General features: G+C 37.0%; 1 protein-coding gene across 1 annotated transcript; it reads right to left on the bottom strand.

Annotated features, from left to right (window-relative positions):
* Positions 1 to 428: 428 nt before the first annotated feature.
* TRA2B (transformer 2 beta homolog) lies at positions 429 to 22,259 on the bottom strand. Its single transcript, XM_054585077.1, has 9 exons — positions 22,057 to 22,259; positions 11,013 to 11,146; positions 9,826 to 9,988; positions 7,569 to 7,757; positions 5,060 to 5,175; positions 3,880 to 3,963; positions 2,726 to 2,785; positions 1,978 to 2,051; positions 429 to 1,440 (listed from the first exon to the last, which is right to left on the bottom strand). The coding sequence occupies exons 1-9, from the start codon at positions 22,090 to 22,092 to the stop codon at positions 1,430 to 1,432; spliced, it is 867 nt and encodes a 288-aa protein (XP_054441052.1). The 5' UTR covers positions 22,093 to 22,259; the 3' UTR covers positions 429 to 1,429.
* Positions 22,260 to 24,520: the final 2,261 nt, after the last annotated feature.

Consider the following 24,520-nt stretch of genomic DNA (forward strand, 5'->3'; position numbering starts at 1 on the left):
ATAACTCACTTCATTGTGATGGTCTGAAGCCAGACCTGCAATACCTCTGAGACATGTCTGTACTATAAAGGTGAGTACGCCAACACAATTTCCCTCAAATTGGCCATGCAAGTAACAAATTCGGGGGTGGGGGGTACTGAGAACATTTATTTCAGGCACTCTCAGGGCAAGCATGAGGACTAGAATTTAGTACAATGCCAACCCCCAAGTGGAGATAATCACCCCAATATCTACTTACTCACTCAATGTATTTTCAAAGGACATACAATGTATGCTTGGTGACTTTTTTGTTTTAAACAAACACCAAAAATACATGTCAGCCCAAGGGATACTGCATGAGGGACTAAAAACTATATGTCAACTCTAATTATAAGTAACAAGGTTAAAATAAACAAAATCTTCTTTGTAAACTGAGTTGTACCAGCCTTTTACTTTTCATTTGCATTTATTTAACACAGTTCTCAAAACATTTGAGTGAAATTGGGCCTCCTCTGGTAAGCAAAGGATCTGAAAATAATATTTAAAAAATGAACAGGCAATCTTCAGTTCATCCACAACACAGTAGTGTTCCGTTCTCTTTTCCCAAACTCTGAAGCACCCAGTTTTTTTGTTTTTGCTTTTTAATATAGTCTAAAAGCTAGAACAAGAGTACATTTGTGGTGGAATGTATTGTCATTTACTGATAACCAGTTGAAATACCATTATCCCTTTAAAACAGCTTTAAGAAATAGCCTTTTAAAGCCATACATTGTGTAACTCTTTTCTTATTCCCTGCTATAAATAATACAGATTATAATAAAGGCTGACAAATCCATATTTATATAAGCATTAAGCATTTGCTGTTATTGAAAGATCTTTAGTTCTAATACTAGCAGTACTGAGTTAACAGAGCATAATTTTTAACACTTAGTTGCAGGTATATTAACTATGGTATGGTTCATGGACTGAAGGAAAATGGGCATTTTTGTCTTCAGATTTACTACTGACAACCTAATCTGAACAGTTCTGCTAAGCACTGATATGTTAGAAAGAAAAGTAAAAATCAAACTTTATTGTTGCTTTTTGCCATTTGGTAGCATTTTACACACAGGCTTCGATCTTCAGAATACCCTGGATTCAGTAGAAAAACCTTTTAAATGAAGTTTTGTACAATAGAAACTTCTCAGCAGTCAAAATTTAGACTGTAAAAAAATACATGCAAAACATACTTTTCTGAAAACACTTAACTTTGAACAAAGCACCGAACTACACAAATGCAGAATGAGAACAGCATTTCAACTCCACCAAAAGTAGTCATCATAAAAGGTGTAAAAGTCACCTAACTTCACTAGGCACTGTTCACTTTTTAAACAGGAGACAATAAAAAATATTGTCCACAAACAATATCCAAACTCTAGGGCAGGTTTCAGGAAGTCTTCCACTTCATGCTTTAATAGCGACCTGCAGGGGGGAAAAAGAAGGGAGGGGGAAGAAAGAAAAAAGCATCAACAATGAGAACTAATTATCATGTATGTTCAATGTTGACAATTTTAGATTGCTCTGCCATTCACACATTTCCTATGTACCAGTACCTCTTCTGTGAAAACAGAGTAAGACTTCTACACGAGTCAGATTAGAAATGAGAGGACCAATGTGAAACAATAGAACTGGGAAGTATAACTCGATACGGTACGGGCTAAGGTTTCAAGTCACTTAGATGTCCCCAAGCTGTGCAAAAATTACAAGCACTCCTTAAAAAATGAAAAGCTACAAATGGTGACAGAATATACTATGCATTTATTATTTTAATTAGCAACAAGACCCCAAGGGTTTTCATACTTTCTGGAACCCCACACATTGTCTATCTGTCTCTCACATCCCCCCCCAAATTAACCTTTTCTCAGCAAAAGGAATAGTTACTGTGCTGTGTTGGTCTGGTCGGGGGCAAGCCACCCACTTACAATATATAAACTAAATCACACCAAGACAAAAACTTACGAGGCGAGTATGATCGAGATCTGGAACGCGATCTATATCCTCCACGACTATAGTAAGGAGAAGGTGACCGCCTTCTGTAAACAAACATCAAGACCATCTAAGATTCCACAGATCACAATTAGATTAAATTACATATAAAGATTATACACAACCCTTGATCAGTTTCTCAAACTAGAAGGCCAGCAACGACCTTCAAAAGTTTTGCATTAGTCATGGGATTTTCAAGGTCTGCTTTAGTCCTGAAAAGCAGTTATCAGGTCCATAACAAATGATCACTCAAAACTATCAGAAGTCAAGTACTCCTTACTGTATATCTCATCCACCGTTAATCTGTTAACCCATTTTAAATCCTATTAACTATCAGAAGAAAAAAACTTTCCCACCAATTCCAAGCACACCTTCATGAACTACACCCAAAAAACAGATTTCAGCACATCAAAGTGATTTCATTCTGTAAAAGACTGACTTGAGTGTTCACATGCTTATTCCGAGGTGCCTATAAAACACCAATAAAGAATGTAGTACGAGAGGATAGGTATCAGGAATAAAGACTAAATATATTACAGATTCTCAATTTCTGAAAACACAAAGCAACGGACACATCAATTGGCTTTAGTTACAATACAGTATTTTATAAACTTCATGCAATCCCATTTTGTGCAATGCCACTTATACTACCAAAACACTAGTAACAAAGTGTCTTCATGTGAGTCATTTCTACTATTGTAGATTTTAAACCCTGACATACCTATAAATCTGATCCCTGTCTTGAGCAGCTCTCCATCCTCCTCCTCCACCACCTCCTCCTCTGTGAAGGCAGAAATGCATTTATTTTAAGTTTTTGAAAATACACACAATTCACGCAGTAAAACTAAAATGTGTGAAAATGAAAGCTAGTTTACTTGTAAGTAAAATGGTAACTTTTTTTTTTTTTTTTTAATTACACAAACTGGCACAGAGCTCTCTCTGGTGGCTATAATGAGTACCATTGGGACAAAGAACATTCATAAATAAATGCTCAAGTTAATCAAAATAAAAATCAAACCTGCCACTCTAACCTTCTCAGCTTTCACAAATCAATCCCTCAAGTGTCATTTAATGCGAAAACAATTGCTGTCCACAATAAAATGCTGGACAATGATGTCAAGAGCACCCTTAAGGACTCATTTCCATAGATAATAATAGAACACATCAACACTGGTCAACTTCTTAAAACATTACCAAATCGTGTGCAAAAAGATACCCACACCCCAACACCACACCACATTAGGTACCATGGAATATTACTGTGGTCAATACTTACTACACAATTTACATTTTGACAAGTTAAAGCAAGTTCTAAATTACCCGCTATTGCTAAAATAAAAAATCAAGTACAAGTTTTATTTATCTTTAAAAGTACTCCCAAAGAGATCTTTTGTTTTTCAAGTATGATAGACATTTCCCTAACAAACTCCTAAAAATTTCTCAATAGTTTGGCAACGAACACATGTACCAGTGTTAATACTAAATTATTTTTAATTACTTTCATAGACTCTTCATAGAATCAATTTTATCTGCCTTCTAGTGCATGCTACATTAGATACACACAATAATTGTTTCATAAAGCATAAACTTTCAAAATATAGATTTTACCCTATGAAAAAAGAGGAGGGGACACTAAAATATGGTCTCTAATTGTTTCCTTTGTCATGCCTGAAATATACATGTTAATTTAAAGACACAAAACCTTAAAATCTAGTTTAAACTCTAGCTCTGGATTACCTTGATATAAATGGTAATGCTTTTTTTAAAAGCTACAAGTACAGTGCTGCTTTAAATTATGTTGCAACTGATATTCAGAACAGTTGATGCTTCCTTCAAGGTTTTGGCAACTTAACACTGATGTTATGGTCAACTTACCTGTATGATCTGCTATAGTAGTCCCGATCATCATAGCCTCGATCGTATCCTCTGTCATAGTAATCACGACGCCGTGAGCTGCCACTGTGAATAATAACGTATCTTCATCAAGTATCAAGTGTATTTTCCTATCTCTCTAGACACGACTTTGGTTGTTAAAAACTGTTCAGATATTTATTAACAGCAGTAGAGGAATGCCATGTTCACTTGGATCTTAAGTGTAACAATCTACACAGCCAGGCTCTGTGGATATGACTGGGGAAACTGCTTCAAGTGAAACATTTATTTCCTTCTCCTGGGCAAAAAACCCATAGGCCTGCCTATGAATTAACTGAAAACTGAGTATTTCTCCCATTTGAATTCTCAGTGATGGTGAACAAGCAATGCCCCTTCTCTTCGCTTTTAACAGCATAATAACTATATTCCACCAATTTGCTTTCAACTTTAGTCAATTTGCCAATCCCACATTTTTCCCAGCAGGGGTGTCCAATCTTTTGGCTTCTCTGGGCCACAATGAAAAATTGTCTTAGACCACACATTAAATACAACACGACATGTAATCACAAAAAAATCTCATAATGCTTTACGTAAACTTACAATTTTGTGTTGGGCTACAGGTTGGACACCCTTGCAAGAAAATAAAATCACATGGAGAATACTGTTTTGAGAGTGGGAAAATATTTAGCCTATTAGAAACAGGGCAATTATGGTACAATTCTCTATCTTATATAAGAGCACTGTATTAAATTTAAAAAATGAATTCCATTTAGAGCTGTCAGTAACACACACTGGTAAGAATGACATAGAATTATCCTACCAGTTCAGTGTAAAAACCAAAGGCTGTGTTTTCCACTCTGCTTAAGTAAACAAAAACCAGTAAAATGTTCTAATCAGAAACATTTAATGACCCAGCAATGCCAAATAAACGGCATTTTTTTATGATAAAGTGGGATGGGATCTGAGTAATATGATGACATTAATCAGGATTTGTGGAACAGAATGTTTCCTCTGAATATATTCTATCAAATATAGTTTTAACCAGTTAGGAACAGGAAAAATGATTTACACTGTGGCAAGATTAGATGAAATGCCCAAGATTTTCCCACAGTACATATATTTCTTGGAGAAAAGTGAACACATTGACTCATCAATCAAATTTTTACCCCAACAATAAACTTACTAGGTAGGTCTCCCCATGTAAATTCCTGGTGTTGGGGTATGTGGTCTTTTTGTTATAGAGAAATCAACTCTGATTCTACGTCCATCAAGCTCCATTCCATTGGCACGCTCTTTTGCCTTAAAAAAACAATAAAAAGTTGTTACATACATCATGGACAAAGCCACAAACTATCTAACAGCTTTAAATGAGGTCTGACTGGATGTTTCAGTTAGATGCATTAAATAATGTAGAACATGGCGTCAACTTTAGGTTGTTTCCCCTATTAAATTTTTAAAAGCTAGACCAAAAAAACCCAGAAGAATTTAACAAAAAAGCTACAACGGCCAATTTAAAACAAAATACTTGAATTATGCTATCTCACAAATTTACAGTGGTTCTAGCTCTAAAGCAGTGTGTATCTGGTAAGCTATGATCCACAAGTTAAGATTTAAATGGGCTGGGAATAAAATTTATGATTAATGAAAATTATATGAAATTCAAGTATCAGTGGCCACAAATGTGTTGAGACAAAGCCTCAATCATGAATTTACATATTGTCCATAGCTGCTTTTACATTTCAATGGCAGAGTTGAAAAGTGGCTATTTACTGTCTAATTTTTAACAGACAAGTTGATGGATCCCTGCTATGGAAGCAAAAATCTGGAAGAGTTCCTTCCTTCATTTAGAATACACGTTAGCTGAAACAGTACGTACTTTAAAGCAAAAAAAAAAAAAAAAAAAAAAATCCCTACTTCAAAGTCATAGCATTTTGTTCACAACTCATTTAAAGAGCATCCCCCCACCTGAGTGGATTTTAATTTCTAATTCCAATTCTGCTATTTTCTAATTTGAAATTTAAGCTGTCAGAAGACAGTTCTGGCACTACTGGTTCAGATAAATATGCTATTCTTCAGAAAGCTAAGTATGGTCCTGTAGCCAAAAAAAAAAAAAAAAAAAAAAAAAAAAAACCAGGGAAATCAGGCCTCTACTATTAAGTGAACCTTGGCAAAAATTCTATTCACATTTTTGGGCATCAATTATTACTAAAACAAGGCTGAGCCCCTGGCTGGTTTGACTCAGTGGATTGAGTCCCGGTCTGCAAACCTAAGGGTCACTGGTTCGAGTCCCAGTCAGGGCACATGCCTGGGTTTCCAGCTGGGTCCCCATTTGGGGGTGTGGTAAAGGCAACCACACATTGATGTTTCTCTCCGTACCTTCCTCCCCCCTCTAAAAATAAACAATTTTTTTAAAAAAATAAAAAATAAAAGAAGGCTGAATGACATATTGGAGCAGGGCAAAGAGTCCAACCTGTGGCATCTCTGGTCCATATTAAATATACAAACACTAATGAAAAGTGATGGTCAGAAAAAAGGCCTGTGCATAATTTTTGTGATATCCACCACCACAGATAAGCAAAAATTGCCTCACATAATAACCCTAATTATGCAGTGGCCCTTCCATTAATCTTTTAAAATCATCTAGCAGGTCCCAAGTTTGTGAATACTAATAAAGAAAATGTGTGTGTTTGTGTGCAATGTAATGTAATGTAATGTAATAAAACTAAGTAATGTTTTAGATAAATGTATGATTTTGTGTTGGGCCACATTCACTGCCTTCCTGGGCTGTCCACAGGCTGGATACCCATCTTAAAGCATCCCTTCAAATCTCTTGAATTTCAGTCATCCATCCATTCTAATTACTTGCATTTAGTTTTCGCTTCTTCCTTTTACTAGTTCAGGTGAGTCTTATGATTTTCAAAAACTAGTATAGTTTTCATAAATAACTATATATTTTGTCCAGAGCTGAATTCCCAATCTCAACATTGACCTCGCATGGGTTTTGTTTCGTAACTTTTTCTCTTCCTTATACATCCCTTGGAGATGATGTCAGCTATTAATCCATACGCAAATAAAGTCAACATTCTTAAAATGTGGCCCAGATTCATGCATTAAGCTTAAAGTTCATGTCCTACATTCTGCCAGGTCAATTAACATCTAAATATGAACTCACCGTCAATATATATACATATGCAAAAATGTGTTTTTTTCCCTTAGTCACAACTATAATTTTTTAATGTGCTCCAGACTAAAAAACTGTTCAATGTAAATAAACAAATATTCTAAAGAGCATTAACATCCTTATATTTTAGATACCTGTATCTAGATATACACCCCCCCCCGACACCTGCAAGTCATGTATGAAGTGCTAGTTAAAAAATTACTTCACAATTATGTGGTGGTAGCACAGTGGGTAACTGAGCTGGCCAGAAGCTAAGTATGGGGGGTGGGGGAATAGAACCAATGGCCCTAAGCTGTACTTTTGTTATTCCCATAATAAAAGGATGAAACTGTTCCAAGTATCACTCCAACGTTCCCAGAAAAATGTACTTCCTTTAATTCAAACTACATCTATACATCCTATTTACAATATAAAAACAAAAACTGTCCTTACCCCAAGTACTTTGTTACTTAGTACTTGGAGTTCACAATACAACTGCTATTTTACAAGGTACAGATGGGCTTTTACTTACTTCCTTGGCATCATCTACATTTTCAAAATATACAAAGGCAAATCCTCTCGAACGTCTAGACTGTTGGTCGTATACAATAGACACATCAGCAATGGGGCCATATTTAGAGAATACTTCTCTTAGATCTCTTTCTGTAGTGTACAAGCTCAGTCCAAATACTCCAAGACAACAGTTGGGATCAGGGTTTGCCTAGAATTAGAAAAATGGATTTTGGATTTTCACCTTTTAATAGCAAGGGATCTAAAACAAATGTCACTACCAATCAAAGTATTGGGTTAGTCAAAAAGTCCGCATGGTTTTTTCCATAAAATATGTTCATTTTCACCACTAACTTTATTCATTTGGATATTTTAAGTCTGTTGGCTATCTCCCACTATTGGCTCCTAGTGGTTAAAAGCCAGGGGCGCTGCGAAACATCTTCTGATGAGTAAGACAGTCTCACAGCAAAGAATTATTTGGCCAAAATGTCAATAGTACCAAGAAGCTTCATGAACTAAATTCTGACACATTTGATCAGTCACCAGCACCTTCTCTATACACTGCACAAATCTGTTTTTTGCTTTTCAGTTGTATTTTTATCTTTCTTGAAATAATGCATAATATGCCAAAAATGTTACCTCCTTCCATCTTCAATATTAAAACGGAGGCAAAAATATCCACCAATTTCTATAAGTTTTTTTTTTTAAAATGCACACTGATACAACAGCTGTCATAATACAATCTGGCAAAACTGTTTCAAGTGAATTTACACAACTAAGTGCTACTAGAGGTATCATACAGAGAAAAACCAAACGAATTTTTTGGCTATCCCAGTAGAGAGACTAAATAAACCCTTTAAAGTGGAGGAATAAAGGGGCACATACTATTAAAAAGCAAAGTAACCTTTTGGGGGTAGATTAGAAGGCAATTTGAAAGTGATCCACTTTTTAGGAATTTATTCTAAGAAATGCCCACACACTTACAATATGTAACACATAATTGGAATAGCATTGTCTCTACAAGCAAGAGAAATAAATGACAAACTATTAAAATGCTGAATTTACTGCCCATACAATAAAACACTTAAAATGGCCGAAGATACAGGGCATGTTCAACTCGATTCTATTTTTAGAAATATTATACACGCAAACTATTCACATATACCCACAAATCAAGTCAAAGATACGTACTAAACTGTTTTAATAGATACTTAAAACAGCTCGCTTGCAATCATTATAATAAAAACGAGCCACATCTTAACATTAGTTGCTACAATGAATTACCCCAAGTTTTCATTTATTCCACCCATTAGTAAAATTCCATTGCACTCTCAGAAACAAGCACACCCCTAACAAAACCATTTAGATTATACACTGAAATCACAATATAAACACACTAAATGCCATTTCATTTGGAACCTCTCACAGAGGACAAGAAAAAGCCTCAATACCTGAAAGAAACTTGCTTACAATTAAATGGGAAAAATCAGAAAAAGCATTATGTAAAAGGTATTAAAACCAGAAAACCTGAGTAATATTATTACTATGGCACGCACGCGTGCACACACAATGATCTAATGTACTCATATTATAATAGTAATGCACAATGGAAATTTTCTTAATTTCATAGGCCAAGTTACCAATGTGAAAATGTTACACTCAAATATAACTGAGCCTTGGCTGCTGTGGCTCAGGGGATTGACCAAGTGCCGGTCTGTGAACCAAAAGGTCAGTGGTTTGATTCCCAGTCAGGGCACATGCCTGAGTCGTGGACCAGGCCCCTCGCTGTTGGCATGTGAGAGGAAACCGATTGATGTACCTCTAAGTACTCTGTTGTTTCTTTCCTTCCCTCTGCCATTCTCTAAAAACAAACAAACAGACAAATGTAACATTACCCAAATGTAGATCATTACATGGGAGGCACCCTTTTAAAAAAATTTTTTTTTTTTTGAGAGGCATTAATTTGTTGTTCCAGTTATTTATGCACCCATGGGTTGATTCTTCTATGTGCCCTGACCAGGGATCAAACTCGCAACGTTGGCACATCGTACGAGGGTCTAATCATCTGAACTCCCTGAGCTGGGAGATACCATTTAAAAAGACTATCTTAAAACACTAAAAAGCCTCAAAACGTAACTCACACATTCACTGCTAATGCTGCACTGTCAAATAAAATCAGATCAAACTTCAAACAAAACCCGAGAGACAAGGGACTGAATTAATAAATAAGATGGTTTTAGAAGTCCATTGCTTAAAAAAAAAAAAATTTCTCATCTTACCCGATTCCCAACATGACGCCTGCGAGTAGACATGGGAGAATGACTGTGGCTATGACGTCTGCGATAATCTCGACTGTAAGACCTGCTACGGGATCGTCTATGAGAGCGAGACCGAGATCGTGACCTTGTATAATGCCTTCGAGAACTTCTTCTGGATCTAGACCTGCAAAACAAAGGCCTCAAGGTCATGACTAAATAGCTGACAAGATATTGCTTTCAATTCATAATACTCTCTTCTAGAGAGTTAAACTTCAGAGGACGAACACAATCCAGGCATATACTAACACGACAGCAATTAAGTGAAATAAATTTTTCTGCTGTAGCAACAGTCACTTCTACTTTACTAGGAAGAACTCCAAAACCACTAGCTCTCCTCCAACATTTCTTAAAATAAAATTAAAACACACATTTTTCAATTTTTTTTTGAAAATCAGAAAAAGTGCACTTCATACTAGCTTGATTTGTGCCTACGCCTCCCCTTTAGAAAACCACCCTACTCCCATTAGGCCCACACCATTCATCACTTAAGATAAAAATCACCAGTAGTTTTCCCCCAGGAATGTTGCTTTTAACTAGAGTGATCATATGACTTGTCAAAACCAGGAAAGACACATTGAAAAAGAGGAAAGAGGTGCTGTTAATTATGCCTGACAACAGGCATAAACTGGGGCTGTTCTGGGCAAACCAGGATGTATAAGCTACTCTTGGCCAACATTTTAAAAAATAGTACGCTATGGTATTATTTTTGTTTTATACATACATGTATATAACACTAGACTATACCTATTTATCAAAAATTACAGTTACTGAAAGACATGTTCTGCAGTGTATTTGCCATACCAATAAGCAATTTACTTAAACTCATAGTGAATCCTCACAACAATTCTGAACAACTGGTACTATTACTAACTTGCCTTTATAGATGAGAAGCTAAAGTGGAAAAAGGTTAAGTAATCTGCCCAAGCCAGAAAAAAAAGAGGTAAGATTTGAAGCCTAACTCAAAAGCCCAGGCTCTTAACCACTGAGTCTTCGGTCTCCCAGCACTTTCAATTAAGTTCATTTCTACTACTAGTATTGTATAGACCAACAAATGATCTAACCCTCTCTGTCTTCCTAGTTTACAAAGCTCAAACCAATTTCAAAGCTAAAAGAGTAACAGAAGGAAATCCCAAGACAGTCTTTCTTACCTAGATTCAGATCTGGACCTGGACTTTGATCTGGAACGCCTGGAATCTTCCTTGGAGCGAGACCTTGCAGGGGTATGCCTTGCAGATTTCCCAGATCCATGAGCACTTCCACTTCTGGAAGCAGAACGGGATTCCTACACGTAGATGTCAAAAGTTTAATTTGTATACTTTCTGGGCAACTTTAAAAACAAATAAGCTGCTGTGAGATAAATGGTGAGGGAAAGCAATCCCCTTCCAAGATAAGAAAACATAGGTAAGGGCAGGAACTGAATATACCTGGTTTAACAATCACATTGCTCCAATTGACATAAGTCAATTAATGTTAACTTTCACCTTTTTTGGAGCAGGGATGAGAGTTAACTGACCCCACTCTCTTCAGAAAGGGGCGTCAAAGCCAAGCAGCTGAGGGACTGCCCAAGGACTGTGTTTAGGGAATGTTACGCCATAAAGACTAGGGTGAGAAAGAACCTTATTAATAACTATGACACCTATACTTTATACCTATTTCAATCAAGTTACCATCAATAAAAACAAAACCCTATGAAATGCATAAAACTTACTTTTAAAATGCTGTTCACTTTAAAATAAGACCTCAACTTTTCAGATTATAGTATTCAATGGGAAAAGAGACAAGGACAATCTTTTTCAAGTGCTAGAGAAATGTAGAAGCCTAGTGGAAAGCAAGGACCAGCTTGAAGAACACTAGACTGTTCCATTTAACCACGGTGGGAGGCCCTGTAAGATCCTCACAGGAACCAGATGGAGCTACAACAAAAAGGCAGTGAATTGTGCAAAAGGAGGAGTAGAGAGGCTGTCAGAGAGCTACGGCTTTAGTTAAATAGAGATGAGCCAGGGCAAACTGAAAGTAAGTTTAAAAAGCTAAAACCAGGACATTAGAGACTGCTAACCTAGGTTCAGAAAGGGAACTCAGGAATTACACGCAAAAACCAAAGGCTGGGTATACACTATATACCCACAGCTTTCACAATCAAAACTAGGACCAGCCAGTGGCATAAAAAGATCTCTCTCAAAACAAACAAAACAACCTCTAGTAACAAATGAGTAGATAGGATAACTAGCAGTTCACCAATGGTCAACTCATCAGCAGAAAAGGCATACATATGTAATAAGTAATAGAGCCAGAGAAGCATTCTGCCAAGGTGCAGAAACAGAAAACTGGATAAAAGAGAGAACACCCATACTTAGAGCTAACTAAGGTATTATCAAGCAAAATAACTTTCACTTCAAGTTATCCAACCATAGGCAAATTAAAAAGCATACATACAATCAAATAAATTTTTCCACCCAAGATGGAGCAAAAAGTGGCCAGACTCAAAAGGAACCAATATTAGTGTACAGACAAGAATCAATGTGGAAGCTGAATCAATATTATAAAAAGGCCTCCCAATATGGTAGACCTTTAGAATATTTTGGTCATTCTTGAAAAAAAAAAACAAAAACAAAAAAAAACAAAACAGAAGACAGGATTATTTTTTTAAATTACAGTCCCAAACATTTTATTAGACTATGTTCTGGATTTACAGCATAATGGAGAAATTTTGGAGGATCCTTTCTATGATACCCAGAGAAAAATAATTATATGCAACACAGAAGAGACAAATTAAAATTTGAAGATTAGAACAGAGAAGAAGAGAATAACTCAGCTGGTAAAATGAGTTCTGGTCTCTTGGCCCAAAACAATTTTAGAAACTTTCCAACAACATTTTAAAGTCATTATAAAACATTGTGTAATGTGACATGAAATATGAAACTTTCCACTTCTTTCCTCCACGTAAAGAGATTTAAAAAAGAAAAAAAGATGGTACCCCTGACTGGACGAACGTTTCAAAAATGGAAGCATAGTTTCTACCACAGGCAGAAACTAATCTAAAGCTAGTAATGGGGCCCAAAAGTTCCTAAATGCCTTTGTTTATTCCACTGCTAGAAAAATTACATCATGGAACAGTAACAACCTTTAATGGAAACCAAAGAAGACACTTGTTCTGGGAGAGCCCAATGTAGTTAGAGTTAAAAGATTACCAACAAAGCTATCGCAGTTAACAGAAAACCCGTCAGCCTAAGGATCCGAATAGTGAAGGAGAGTCAAGATTGCCCCCCTTCTGTAAGCCTCTTGCTTCATTAAACAGAACAGCCTTATTCCGAGCTGAGATGCTTTTCACCACTAAGGTAAGAGATAGTAATTCTAAGTCTTGAAGAGATTTCCCCCATGAAATTCTAACAGATCAAGAGTCAAAGATACAGTAGATAGGAAACTAAGATTTTTCATTCAACCTCTGAAACTAACTGGCTATATGCAGACTATCTTGGGAGCAATCATTTCTTATACCAGGAATAAGGGAAACACCAAAATGCAAAGATTTCCCCTCCTATTCTGATACTTGATTAGCCTAATATCCAAACAATGACTGCACCTACTTTTCTCATCAGGGAGGTTCTTCAAGAAGTTAAACCCCTTTGTAGTTATGTTGGCCATTAGCTGGTTTGGAAATACAGGCAAGGAAATTTAACCTATCTAGAAGGGATCTAAAATCATTAACCAAATCTAAAAGCATATGGTTAACTTTAAACCTTAATCCACACGCAAATCTGTAAAGCCAGCTGGGAAAACCGTCTAGACACAAGGAAAATCCTAAGTCCACAAGCAACTGACAAAGCTACAGTTGTCAACACATTAAAACCCTACCAAAAAAAGCACTACTCTGGACACCAGTACCTCCAAGAAAAGGATCATAAAACTAAGATGAGCATTAATTAAAATAAAGACAAAAACTCACTAAAAACCGAAGGAATTCAGTTCTTATAGACTGAGGCTTTGTAATATACTTATGTGCAACCTACAAGGAACACATGAAAAAACAAACTCAGCCGCCCAACAAAATACTTTCATCTGAGAAGGCACTCTTAGAAAAACTTTTTGAAAGATGTGATAAATGTGGGAATAACCACCCAATTGCTAGGTTTCTCCTGTATCATTTTAAAAACCGGATGCCGTAAATTAGACTTAAAATGGGCTCTTGTAAACCTACACAGCATTTGAAATACCAAGTCCCCAAACTGCAGCTCATTTTCCTAAGTCTAGAGTTGGGTATCTATATTCTTTAAAAGCACCATAAATGTTTATAATGCTAGCTAAGTTTCACTAATTTAGTCAACTTCTCAAGTTTTATGCCATCTTACCTATCTGGTTTTTCTTGGCAAAGGCATCTTCCTGGAACCTTGTTTCCATTACCTCTGCTACATTTGCCCCCACCCCCAGCATTAATCAGCCCTCATGGGGCATGTACCTTACAGCCCCCTTACCTCCTCATTGGCTTGGGGGGTGCGGGTGCACATGGAAGCCTCTGGCCAAGGGGGACAAAGCCACCAAATGGAAAAGATGGTCAAATAGTACCAATATTTATTTTCATCTTTTTCTCTTCTACCTTAGGCTATTTAATCAAACCCTAAGCTGTCTTCTTCCCATTTAAGGACCAGTCTTTTCTCTTTTGGACCCCAAGGACCTTTCAGGTCTCCCAAAAAAAAGAATCCATGGACTTGAATGGAAATATCCATTCACATCACTTTTAGCACAACTCTGCCTCATCTGTAAATAATTCAGAATGCTAAGTTAACATTAACTTTGTATGTGGCAAAAAAACTTTTCAAACCCGTAATGGGGCAAAGCAAATGCTGAAAACTGTCTCCTATACATGGAAATAATTTTCTTCTTGCAAGATACAGACATAAATACTATAAAAGGTCAAATTTCAGAATGACAATAGGCCCTAAAGTGTCAGCAAAATGGATCCCTCTAGAAATTTAAGCCACTTTTGCCCATGAGCAGTAGATCTGACAACACTTGGGGGAAGGTTTTTTTTAAATTTTAATTTTTATTAATTTATTGGGCTGACACTGGTTAATAAAATCATATAGGTTTCAGGCAAGAGGAACAGGTTTTTTTTTTTTTTTTTTTTTTTAGGGTCTTCATTTCAGAAGGAAGTAATAACTTTGGCTTCCCCAATAGGGTAGAACACTGTTGTTGGTTAGCTACCACTGAGTATTACTTGGATGTGTACTTGTCCCATCCAACTGAAGGTAACACCATTACAATCATCTGACCCCTCTATTCAGCTAAAATAGAAAAGAAAATGACATAACTTTTGGATTTATTCTCCCATAAAGCAGTGGGAGAGGGGAACCAGAATAAAGATACTTTATGATCTATACCTCTTATATCATTGTAATAACTAAGTGTTAATAGCAGAAAATGAGAAAATGAATGAAGCACCTGCTACTATTGCCACTTTTAGTTAGACACCCTGTTCACTTGCATGTGTGACCCACCTTATTCTAAGAGAAGGCACTAGATTTTTAGTAATAACCCTTGTCATTCTGCTGGAATAAGCATTAAACAGAAAAGAATTAAGAGTCACCCTTGTGAGTCTAGCACGCATGCATCTCAAGACCTAAGTGGTCATAGCTTTCCACTATTGCCATCTAGAAGGAAATTATATTTTCATAAATGCCAAAAGTACCCTGTTCAATGCTTTGCTTGGATTTCGAGGGTTTGGTTTTATAACCATCCTGGTGACATTCTTTAGGAAAACTGTGACAACATCCTACTATGTAAGGTGGGGCAAAAGCAGGTTTACAGCTGTTTGGATGGAAAATAATTAGGAAATAATACAAGAAAACAAACCATGTTTCATGTATTCACAACTATAAACCTACCTTCACCCCACCTTCTATATTGCTCAGTCCGGAAGGATAGGGGTCAGTACATAGTAAAAGTCCGGGGTGGGAGAAAGGGGCGGCAGAGACCACCAGTTCCAACTCTGGAGGTACTCATTCATGCCCCAGGATCAGCAGTTAGAAACACACACCAAAAAAACCCTAAAGGGAACATCATGAAGCCAACTGTTACCCATGCCAGAGAACTCATTCCTGCCTAATATTTGACTACAAAGGGTTATTATTTGTTTTTAAAATCGCATTTCAAAAATTTGACTAAGAAGTTAAAATTAGAATTACCTAATTTAAACGTTTCCCCTGGAAGGCACTTCTTTACCCTGTATATATTTTCTTCTATTAAACAAATAATGCATGCATGTTTAGCAAAATATACAGGGACACATAAACAGACTAGTAATTACTTAGCGTAGTGCTTTCTGATTCCAGATTACTTCTTATCTTAACTTCATTTTTATTTCTTTTCTTCATTCTTCCGTTTCAAATTCTGACTTCTTTCATCTTCCCCACTTCACACAAATTGCTCAATATTCTACAAGTGGGACTTCTGGTCTGATAATTAGCATGCATTCTTTCTTTTATTTTTTTCAAATTTCAGCTTCACTTATTCCTGAGCTTCAAATACTCATTTATAAAACTTGTCAAATGACGACTTCCGCATTTTCCTTCTTCAACATTAACCTTAATAGAAAAAGAACAGGATGAAGAATATTTTAAAACTCCAGGATAAAATCCAGTGCCAAAACTGAAACTAGAAAAAAAAAAATCCCTTGTTTTGGATTTAAAAAAAAAAACAAAAACCCTAGAATATGCAGCTCAAAAACCTGAAACTATAGTTTCCTGTTTTCCCTAAAATATATATGGTAATCAACCTCATTTGTCTACTTCAAACAGCTGTATCATGCTTAAGTTGAATGTGAAGTGCGCAACTGAACATTTACTGTTCATCTAACATTTTAAAAACAATCACATCTCACACTTCTTATTTTATTCATCAATAGAAAATGTTAAGTGTCAAAAGCACAACTCTAGTTTAAAAAAAGTGACACAATACAAAAGTGCAAGAAAGGAAAGCACGGACAACTCATTTGTACACTGATGACAGGGCTCGGTTGGAGTTTTTCAAACTGTGACTAGTTTAGATAAGGCCAAGAAATGTACGCAATGTCACACGTTTTATACCACATATCTAAAGAACTCTGTAGAAAGACAATGTCAGGGAATCTGAAAATTTGGACCACAGAGAACTGTTCAATCTATCCCTCCCTAGAAAGCTGCTCTAGTGAGATTCTATTATTTAGTATGGTCCAATTACTAAATTTAGAACTAAAACCAATCAGCCAACTACTATATTTGAGTAGCTATGAAGGGAAGCAAAACCAGAATGCAACATTGGTGTTTTCAAGTAAACTTTCCCCCCTCAATGAACAGATATTAAAATCTTCTGCAGTCCAAAGGAGAAATTCTATTAAAGGTAGCAATATGGGGAAAAATTATAGCTCACCTCATGAAATTACTAAAAAGATTTTAACATCAATAAAGTATAATAGCATTTGTATAATACCCTAAACAAAATAAATACTGCCCTTGTAAAACATTCTAGTTTCCCTGTATTTCACCTTATGATTTTTAGTTTCACTGTCAACATTTTCCTCTCCTAGTTTTATTTTCTTTCTGGGGACAAATTAAAGCTTTCTTAAAAAAAAAAAAAAAAAAAATTACGTCTTTATACCTAGCTGGGCATAAAGACAGCCATGGCCATTGTGGGAAGCGCTGTGATGTCTTTTTAAAAAAGTCTATTTTTCAACAGTTAAAAATTATTTTTATGTAATCCAGGAAAACATTTAAATAGCTTTTTATTTAAGGGAGTCACAGTAATTTGTTTTCTTTTAATATCCATCACTAAAATGTAATGGGAAATGTTTGCTGGCAGCACAAATGTAATCATGGAATCAGAATGCCCAAGCAGATTTCCTCTTAGGGCTGGCTCCTAAAGAGTATGTACAGATACAGGACTTAGATGCAGAAGATACTGAAATTGAGGTCAAAGGTCTAGGTATCACATCTTTTCAATATGGACTCCTTTCCTGCTGTTATTTCATCACCCCCCTCCCAACCTTCCTCCTTTTACATTTAAAATACAAAATACACTTTTAAATAACGTAACTGAGATTTATTTCAACTCACCTAAAAGGCCACTTTATAAAACCAGAAGCCCAACTATTGAGCTAGTATTTTGTTAAGAGACCCTACTTAGAAATAAACAGAAACTTATCCCATCACCAACACAATTTGTTAATATGATTCTAGGGATTACAAAAGAAATTCACATAATGTTAAAAAAAAAAAGCGTGCAAACTCATTAAGATGAATACAAGGTAATTAATATTTTAACAATTGGGAGGGAGCAAATCAATCCTGCCATAAAAGGGCAATATTCATCAGTATAAGACTATTTTACATTTTCCTGTAGCCACTCTACCAGACGGTTGGGTAGATAGAAAAATCTTAGACTGAAAATATGCTCTGAAAAAATCCCCACCACCTAATGCCTAATTCAGTTGTATCCCCATGCTTTTGAGAGATCTCTTGCAAAAACAGTACACCCTCAATGTACATTAAAAAAAAATATCATACTTTCCAGCAAAAGCAAGTTTAAGTATGAGTTTTGACTTTTAGAAGACTACCTCTTAATCTGCTATCTAAGCACAAAAGTCAATGCAAAAACGGGGGTCTCATTTCATGCTGTCATAGACAGTTTATAATGATAGAAAATAATAATCAAAATAAACTCCAAACCCAATTCAAAGCAAAGATTTTGGGGGAACTTGAAAACTAATTTGCTTATACCTAATTCGATGCGAACCCCCCACAAACTAACCTCAGTAAAAAACGTAAATTCCCTAACTATAAATCACCACCCCATCACTATACATTGTAAGGAAATAATACAACTTAGTGCAAAAACTGGTCAACATTAAGACACAATGTTAAGACTCAAAAGATGTACACAACTGTAGTTCTCTCTACTTGGGCAAAAATGTGAAAAGTCAACTAGAAAAATATTAATATTTATCTCTTAGGTTTGGGGTTTGATTTGCCGTAAGGGAAAAGGCTGTACAAGGCGAATTCAATCTACACATCTCTCACCATCGAAATTCCTCTTCATTTTTTACCAAAACCAGTAGTACTTACCTCATAATCACTTGGAATTTCAGTTTGAAAATGCCACCTTCTATTTTCAGACAATATCCACAGTATTAAAACATTTAGTTAACCTGGATTCTTCAAGAGACTCACACCTAATCGCTCACAGTGAAACAAAACAATGCAAACTATTTCTTCCCACTCCACATAAATCCAATCCTTTATTAAAGGAATATTGGTGCAATGGCTACAATTCTCTAGAAAATAGACTGAGATTGTTTCAGCTTTTAGAATTAGAATTTGAAGTTTGGGGCCAAAAAAAAATTCAAAAAGAATCCTTGATTAAGCAGAGAAGAAAAAACTGCAGAATCTAAAGGCAGTTTGATGGGATGGTATCCAGATGTTACTCATCTTTATAAAAAATAAAATTAAAGTACATACATTGCAAACATACTACTTTTACAAAAAGAGCCAACATTCTACCAAATTTTGACTTTATATAACTGCCAAGAGTGCCCCGTATGGCAAAGCTGTCAGTCCTTTGCATAAATAAATATTTAAAATGCAGGCAATTTTTGCAAATTCTGTGAAGAGACGTTTATTTGAAGGAAAAACTTTACTTCTGCATGGGTTTGGCCAGACCAGGAAAGCCAACCCTATTTAGACACATTTCTTGAATTTAAGTCAACTTTGACACATAAACCCAAGGTAGAGGTAAAAGGTAGGCTCTGCCATCAAACTGTGGCATTAACCACAAACATTCATGGGCGTACACTATCAATGCCTTAAAACTGAGACAAGGGAAAAAACTGAACCAGTCCTAAGAGAATAATTTATTATTTACTGCGCGCGCGCACACACACACAACCGTTCTGTGTAGGGAAGAACAACTTCCAGCATCTAATGGATTGGGGAAAGTTCCCAGAGTTACTTTGGGATGTGTACTAGTGTCTGGATTAGAGATTTAGATAAAGGAGGGGTGAAATTACAGCTGAACTGAGAGGTATAGTAGTGATTTACAAGACCAGTTTGGAATGTTTGAGAGCCTAGAGTTCAATGAAAGTAATTTCTCAGGCTCCACAGAGGCTACACACTTGTCCAAGATTACTGCCGTGAATGCGTATTTTTCATTGCTTTCAGGCACTTTCAAAAGGAAGTTTTTAGCCAATCTGACCTGACTGCTCTACCTACTGAGACCTTTCTATGACATTTTATTTAACTGTTCCACTGACATTTATCGTTTGCCAAGCAGTCCTTAGAAGTTCAAACACATGTTTACACCTATTCTAACTACCTCAATTTCCAAACCACCAGTTGGAAAGCAATGAACAAACACCACACCAAACGAAATGGAAGTATCCCACCGCTTCGAAGTTTAGAAATTCCTCCAAGGGAAAAGTCAGGACTTCTAAGTAAAAAACAAAAACACTAATTACTATATGGAGATTAAAATTATTTTATAGCCTTCTCTCCTTCCATATATTACCTATTCTTTGTAATAGCACTGTGAAAAATACTAGGATGTACATACATTCTACTAGGTGAAAATACATCCCTTCAAAAAGTTTCTAATTAATGAGACGACACCTCTTGAGTTGTCTCAAACCAGGACCTACTGTAATTACAATGGTTTCCCCCTTATGTAAAATACACTAATTATTTTCTATTGGGCAATTTTTCATCTCTACAATCACACCACCGCAAATAACTCATTTAGGTATGTTCAACTGGGAGCTCCATTAGTCAGAAACGAGTCATTTTGTAGCCCCTAAAGAATGGGCAAAAGTACCCGATTTTTTTTTTTTAAATATAGAGAAGCCTGATTAGCTCAAACTAAGTAATTTTTGGCTCCAAAGTTGCCCAGGAAGTTCACTAATGTACCAGGATCTAAGATAGTTTATTTTTAAACCACCCCAAATCTGTTTTATGTGACTTTGGTAAGGTATTTGGACAGATTTACCTGACAATTACTGAGATTTTTAGCGTGGCTCTACCAGAAAGGAAAAATCTAGTAAGTAACAAACTGTAAAAACACCCAACTTACTCCCATCAAGTTAAAAAATCAACTTCTATGGTGCTTTTTATCACCATTCTAACATTCTCCTTTACCTCCAAATACGCAAGACTCTGGCAAGCCTTGTATCGTTTCATCTTCATTAGAACCCACACCCCACAACCAAGCTCTACGTCATGCAGCTTAAAACCTGGGAACTCTTCTATCCTCGCAATTTATTCAATTCTCACCGAACTCCACACCGGGAGGCGGAGAAAAAAAAAAAAAAAAAGAGAAATAGAAAAAGAAAAAAAAGAAAAAGAACGGGCACAAGTTGTGGTCCACAGAATCAGAATGCTTTAAAACAAAGGAAATAACCGCGCCATAAATCGTTGCCCGCCAATTTCCCCTGCACACTCCCTTGGAAAAATATGTTCCCTAAAATAACAAAATCTCGAAACCTCGTGATCTATTCTATTTGGATACTCTGAAAGCCCTTTCGATATCAAAGAAAAGCACTCCATTTAAACCTAACACAAAGCCCGCGCGCGCAATCCCCTCCAACTAACGGGCCAAGAATTTAATCTACCTCAAGTCAGTTCTCCCCAACCCAAAAGAAACCTTAAGAACACACTAAATTCCACGCTTTGGTGGCCCGTAAGACGATCCTTTCTTGACCTAAATACCAGTGAAAGACCCCCCCAATCCAAAACGTTGCCTTTCAAACCCCCAAATAGCCTTGTGAGGCGTGAGTCCGCCCCGCGAGGACGCGCGGCTCTGCCGCCATTTTGTGCCTTTGGCAGCGCGCCCAGCCCGCCAGCCCAAGATGGCTGCGGCGAGGCTTCGCAGGAGAGCAACGGCGAAATCAGATACCGCTCCCCTCCCCCAACACTGAGGGGACGCCGCGGCCATTTTTAATCCCCCCTTATAACGGAAAAAACCGTCAACTCGGGTACGAGGCCATATAAATCTGCCTGCGGCCTCCTTCACGACTAAAAACACTATCCACAAAGGCTTTTTTAACCCGACTCCCATCCTCCCAGCCTCAGACTTCGGAGCCAAAATCGCCTTTCTCTCGGTCCGAGGCCGACGGGTCTGGAAAGAGATGCAAGAAACTGGGACCACACAGCCGCCCCCTGCAGCACCTCCACGTACCCGCTCGCCGTAGTTCTGCTCGCCGCTGTCGCTCATGACTCTCAGCTACAGCCGCCGCTCGGTTCGAAGTGCTTCAATCGAAGATGCCAATCTCTTGGTTCTTCTTTACAGAGGCTCCACCGCAGCCTGCCAGAACGCACTACTTCCCAAGCAGCTAGGAACCGAACTGCTCCGCACCACCGCCACACGGGATCTATGCCTCCCGGACGTGACGCAGCGCCTTTAATCCGGCTCCACCCCCACCCAGAACGCGCGCTTTCTTGGCCCCGCCTCCCCGCGCCCATTTTCCTTTTCAGCAATGGCTCCTCGCCAGCCGGATGCGACGTCACTCCGTCTCTCGCTGGGCCCTACCCTCCTCTCTTTTTTCAGTGAGGCGGGAAAGTAAACACGCTGTTTGACCTCTGTGGTGGTGGTTGTCACGGGGTGCAGAGATGCTACCTGGTAATCCCTGAGTCCCTTGTGGAACTTTCCAGGGAAACCGTCGTAGTCAGGGGAAGGAAAAAAGGAGATGCCCTCCGTTTTTCCCATCTTTCATTTTTTTCGCTTTATTAATTTCTATTTTTGTGCTTTTTTTCCGTTGTAGAGGGCAAGAGGGCAGTTTTCCGTGTATTGGGTTCTGCACTTTGCATTTATTTAGTCTTAATTGCAGCTCTTTACTTCTTGAATAAACTTTTCATTTGATTATGTATTAAGTGCCAAAGCACTTTACCAAGTCTTGAGGCAATAAAGTCAGACCTAATCTCCATTCTCAAGAGGTTTCTGGTTTTATAAGAAGACCGGTAAACACTCGTTTGTAAACTGTGGCAAATAGTTATGTGCTAGGCTTATAGGATAGTGGTTAGACAATCATCTACTTTACAGTGTTCCCCCTGATATTTCCAGGACCCACCTGGCACCATACATAGTTATTACAATATTATTGACTATGCTCTTTATGCTGTACTATACACCCCCTTGACTATTTTGTAACTACCAATCTGTATTTAATCCCCTCAGTTTTTCACTCAGTCCCCAACCCCTCTCACCTCTGGCAACCATGAGTCTATGCTCTGTGTCTGTAAGTCTGTTTCAATTTTGTGTATTTTGTTGAGATTCTACACATAAGTGAAATCATTCCTTTTCATTGCTGAATAAGATTCCGTTGTATAAACATATAGTTTAATTATTCATCAGTTGATAGATTTTTGGATGATTTCCACTTTTTAACTTATGAATAATGCTGCTATGAATATTCATGTACAAGTTTTTATATCAACACACGTTTTCAGTTCTCAGTTTTTTAGAAATATACCTAGGAGTGAAATTGGGTTGTATGGTAACACTTTATTAACTTTTTGAGGAACTGCTATTTAATTCTAGGCACTCTAATGGGTGTGAAGTAGTATTTCATTGTGGTTTTGATTTGCATTTCCCCAATAATGATGTTGAGCATCTCTACACGTGTGGGTTTTTTGTTTTGTTTTTTGCCATTTGTAGATCTTCTTTGGGGAACTGTTTATTCAGAAACCTTGCCCATTTGTTAGTTGGGTTAATAATCTTTTTATTATTGAGTTGAAAGAATTAGCTATTTGATTTTTGCTTGGTTTAAAATAGTCATCTGAAACAGCATCAGTATTTAAGGTACCTGAGACCCAGAGATTTGGTGTTGAATCAGGATCCCTTCTTACATGTTATCCAGAGCCAACCTCATATACTTTCATGGTTTCAATCAGGAACCTATGTGCCTATGGTTTCCAAACTAATAAATACAGCATTGAACACCATCTTCAGTTTTATGCTTAAATTTCAGTTGCCTACTGGAATATTTATTTTATTTGTTTGTTTATTTTGCTCTTTAGATTTCACATATAAGTGAAATCATATGGTATTTGTCCTCTGCCTGACTTATTTCACTTAGCTTAATACCCTGTAGGTCTATCCATGCTGTGTCAAATGGTAAGATTTCATTCTTTTTTTTGCCAAGTCATACTCCACTGTATATATGTTAATGGAATATTTCCCTGGATATTTCAGAGGCTTATAAAAATTAAAATGTCCCAATTGAAAGTAAAATAATTTTAATATTTTACCTCTCCTCTGCCCTCTAAATGTCTCTGCTAAAACTTTCTTCTCTCTCCTCCCTCACCCCTTATCAATTCTATTTCCTTTATTTTAAAAATTTTCCTGGCTGGCGTGGCCTAGTTGATTGAGTGCCTACCTGTAAACCAAAAGGTCGCCAGTTCAATCCCCCTGTCAGGGCACATGCCTGGGTTGTGGGCCAGGTCATCCAGTAGGGGGCATGCAAGAGGCAACCACACATTGATGTTTTTCTCCCTCCCTTTCCCTCTCTCTAAAAATAAATAAATAAAATATTTTTAAAAATTCACCTTCTCCTCTTTATCTCCCCCACCCCATCATCATTTATCAGGGCCTCATCAACTCACCTATCCAGAGAATTGCAAAGTATCTTAGAAACTAAATTGGT

Source organism: Pteronotus mesoamericanus, unplaced genomic scaffold (assembly GCF_021234165.1).
Source record: "Pteronotus mesoamericanus isolate MK-2021 breed Mesoamerican mustached bat unplaced genomic scaffold, CSHL_Meso_final contig_82, whole genome shotgun sequence".
NCBI lineage: Eukaryota > Metazoa > Chordata > Mammalia > Chiroptera > Mormoopidae > Pteronotus > Pteronotus mesoamericanus.

Excerpts from the sequence above, each read along its gene's own strand:
- TRA2B (XM_054585077.1), bottom strand. The coding sequence starts at position 22,092 with ATGAGCGACAGCGGCGAGCAGAACTACGGCGAGCGG. Across the intron at positions 9,989-11,012 it reads AGGTCCAGATCTGAATCTAG|GTCTAGATCCAGAAGAAGTT; the intron begins GTAAGAAAGACT and ends TTTGTTTTGCAG. Across the intron at positions 2,786-3,879 it reads TACTATAGCAGATCATACAG|AGGAGGAGGTGGTGGAGGAG; the intron begins GTAAGTTGACCA and ends CTGCCTTCACAG.